Source organism: Sphaerodactylus townsendi, linkage group LG12, assembly GCF_021028975.2.
Source record: "Sphaerodactylus townsendi isolate TG3544 linkage group LG12, MPM_Stown_v2.3, whole genome shotgun sequence".
Lineage (NCBI taxonomy): Eukaryota > Metazoa > Chordata > Lepidosauria > Squamata > Sphaerodactylidae > Sphaerodactylus > Sphaerodactylus townsendi.
Genome location: NC_059436.1, coordinates 18,348,620 through 18,350,477, shown reverse-complemented (window position 1 = coordinate 18,350,477; position 1,858 = coordinate 18,348,620). Strand labels below are relative to the sequence as shown.

The following is a 1,858-nucleotide window of genomic DNA, read 5'->3' as shown; positions in this document are numbered from 1 at the left end:
TGTTATTCTGTAGGGCACAGGTGTCAAACTCACGGCCCTCCAGATGTTATGGACTACAGTTCCCATCATCCCCTGCCAGCCTGATGCTGGCAGGGGATGATGGGAACTGTAGTCCTTAAAATCTGGAGGGCCGCAAGTTTGACACCTATGCTGTAGGAGAATAATCCTATGAATGGATCCTCCCACTTGTCTGAAAGAAAATGCCTGGGTAGTTTTGATGGCTTTCAAGGCCTGACTACCCCTCGCTAAAGACATCTGTGACATTATCAGGGGTACCTGGAGATGTTGAGGTGAGTCTCTTGAATGAGGTGGTCCAACCATCTGAAGGCACCAAAATCCCAGTTGGGGTTGCTGTTGTAGAGATGTTCCTTCTGATAGATGGGGTAATGACTGGCTCTGCGGTCTGAGAAGAATGAACGCAACCCAGTTATCCAAAAGCCACACACTGTGGAGTTTGGCTTTTCCTCGGAGATTGGGCACATGAACAGAGGACGAGAAAGAGGATGTTAAGATCAGAAGCAGGAAAGAATGTGAGTGGAGAATGGGTCAGGAATGGGCTGGGCTAGCAGAGGAGTCATGGAGCTTAGGAAAGGAAGGGTCAAGCCACTGAGGAATAGAAGAGGTTGTAGGAAAAGAAAGGATGAGATCAGGGATACCAGGAGAGCAGGGGGACTGAGGATGAAGGAATCAACACAGCAGCAAAGACAAAGAAGGGAGTTAGGGCTGAGTATCACACTGATGTAACCTTCCAAACTTAAGCATAAGTTGCAGGGGAAAAGTAGTTAATGAATAAATGAGGCACTTGTTCTTTCTCTCAAAGCTTTGCATTTGGCCTTACATTACAGGGCTACCAACTTCCAGGTAGCACCTGGACATCTCCTGTTATTACAGCTGATCTTCAGACAACCAAGATCAGTCTCCCTGGATAAAATGGTTGTTTCGGAGGATGGAGTTTATGGCATGGTACTGAAGCCCCTCTCCTTTGCAAATCTCACCCTCCCCAGACTCTGCACCCCCCCCCCCCCAATCTCCAGGTATTTCCCAACCTGGAGCCAGCAACCCTGGATCAAGATCCAAATGAATGAGTGAGAGGGGCATTTGCTTTGCACACATAACATCCCGGGTTCAATCTCCAGAATCTCCAGGAAAAGCATTGGGTAGGTCCAGTGGTGGGATCCAAAAATTTTAGTAACAGGTTCCCATGGTGGTGGGATTCAAACAGTGGCGTAGTGCCAATGGGGATGGGCGGGGCACAACGGGGGCGTGGCTGGGCATTCCGGGGGCGGGGCATTAATAATTTCTCTGTTACTGTAAAAAACTCTTACTGTAAAAAAAAAAGTTCCTAATTTCCAGCTGGTATCTTTCTGTCCATAATTTAAACTCATTATAGCAAGTCCTATCGTCTACTGCCAACAGAAACAACTACTTCTCCTCTAACTGACTGCCTGTCAAATACTTAATACTTTCAAACACTTAATTTTGTTTCTAGAAATCAAAAGAAGGATACTTTCGTTTGGGTGCTGTGTGGTTTCCGGGCTGTATGGCCGTGTTCCAGCAGCATTCTCTCCTGACGTTTCGCCTGCATCTGTGGCTGGCATTTTCAGAGGATCATCCATTCAGAGTATCCTCTGAAGATGCCAGCCACAGATGCAGGCGAAACGTCAGGAGAGAATGCTGCTAGAACACGGCCATACAGCCCGGAAACCACACAGCAACCAAGTGATTCCGGCCAAGAAAGCCTTCGACAATACAAGGATACTTTCCTTAAACAAGGAACTTTACCATATTTCTAAAACATGTTTTTAAAACAGCCCAACAGGGAGAATTATCCCGTTTTCTACCTTCGCTAACCAGCTAC

At 47.0% G+C, this 1,858-nt stretch overlaps 1 protein-coding gene across 1 annotated transcript in view; it reads right to left on the bottom strand.

Annotated features, from left to right (window-relative positions):
• Positions 1-266: 266 nt before the first annotated feature.
• Positions 267-1,858, bottom strand: part of LOC125442027 — a 33,444-nt gene continuing 31,852 nt past the window's right edge. Inside the window, exon 27 of the mRNA XM_048513122.1 lies at positions 267-403. Coding sequence (XP_048369079.1) covers positions 267-403 — 137 coding nt within the window. The remainder of the gene's footprint in view (positions 404-1,858) is intronic.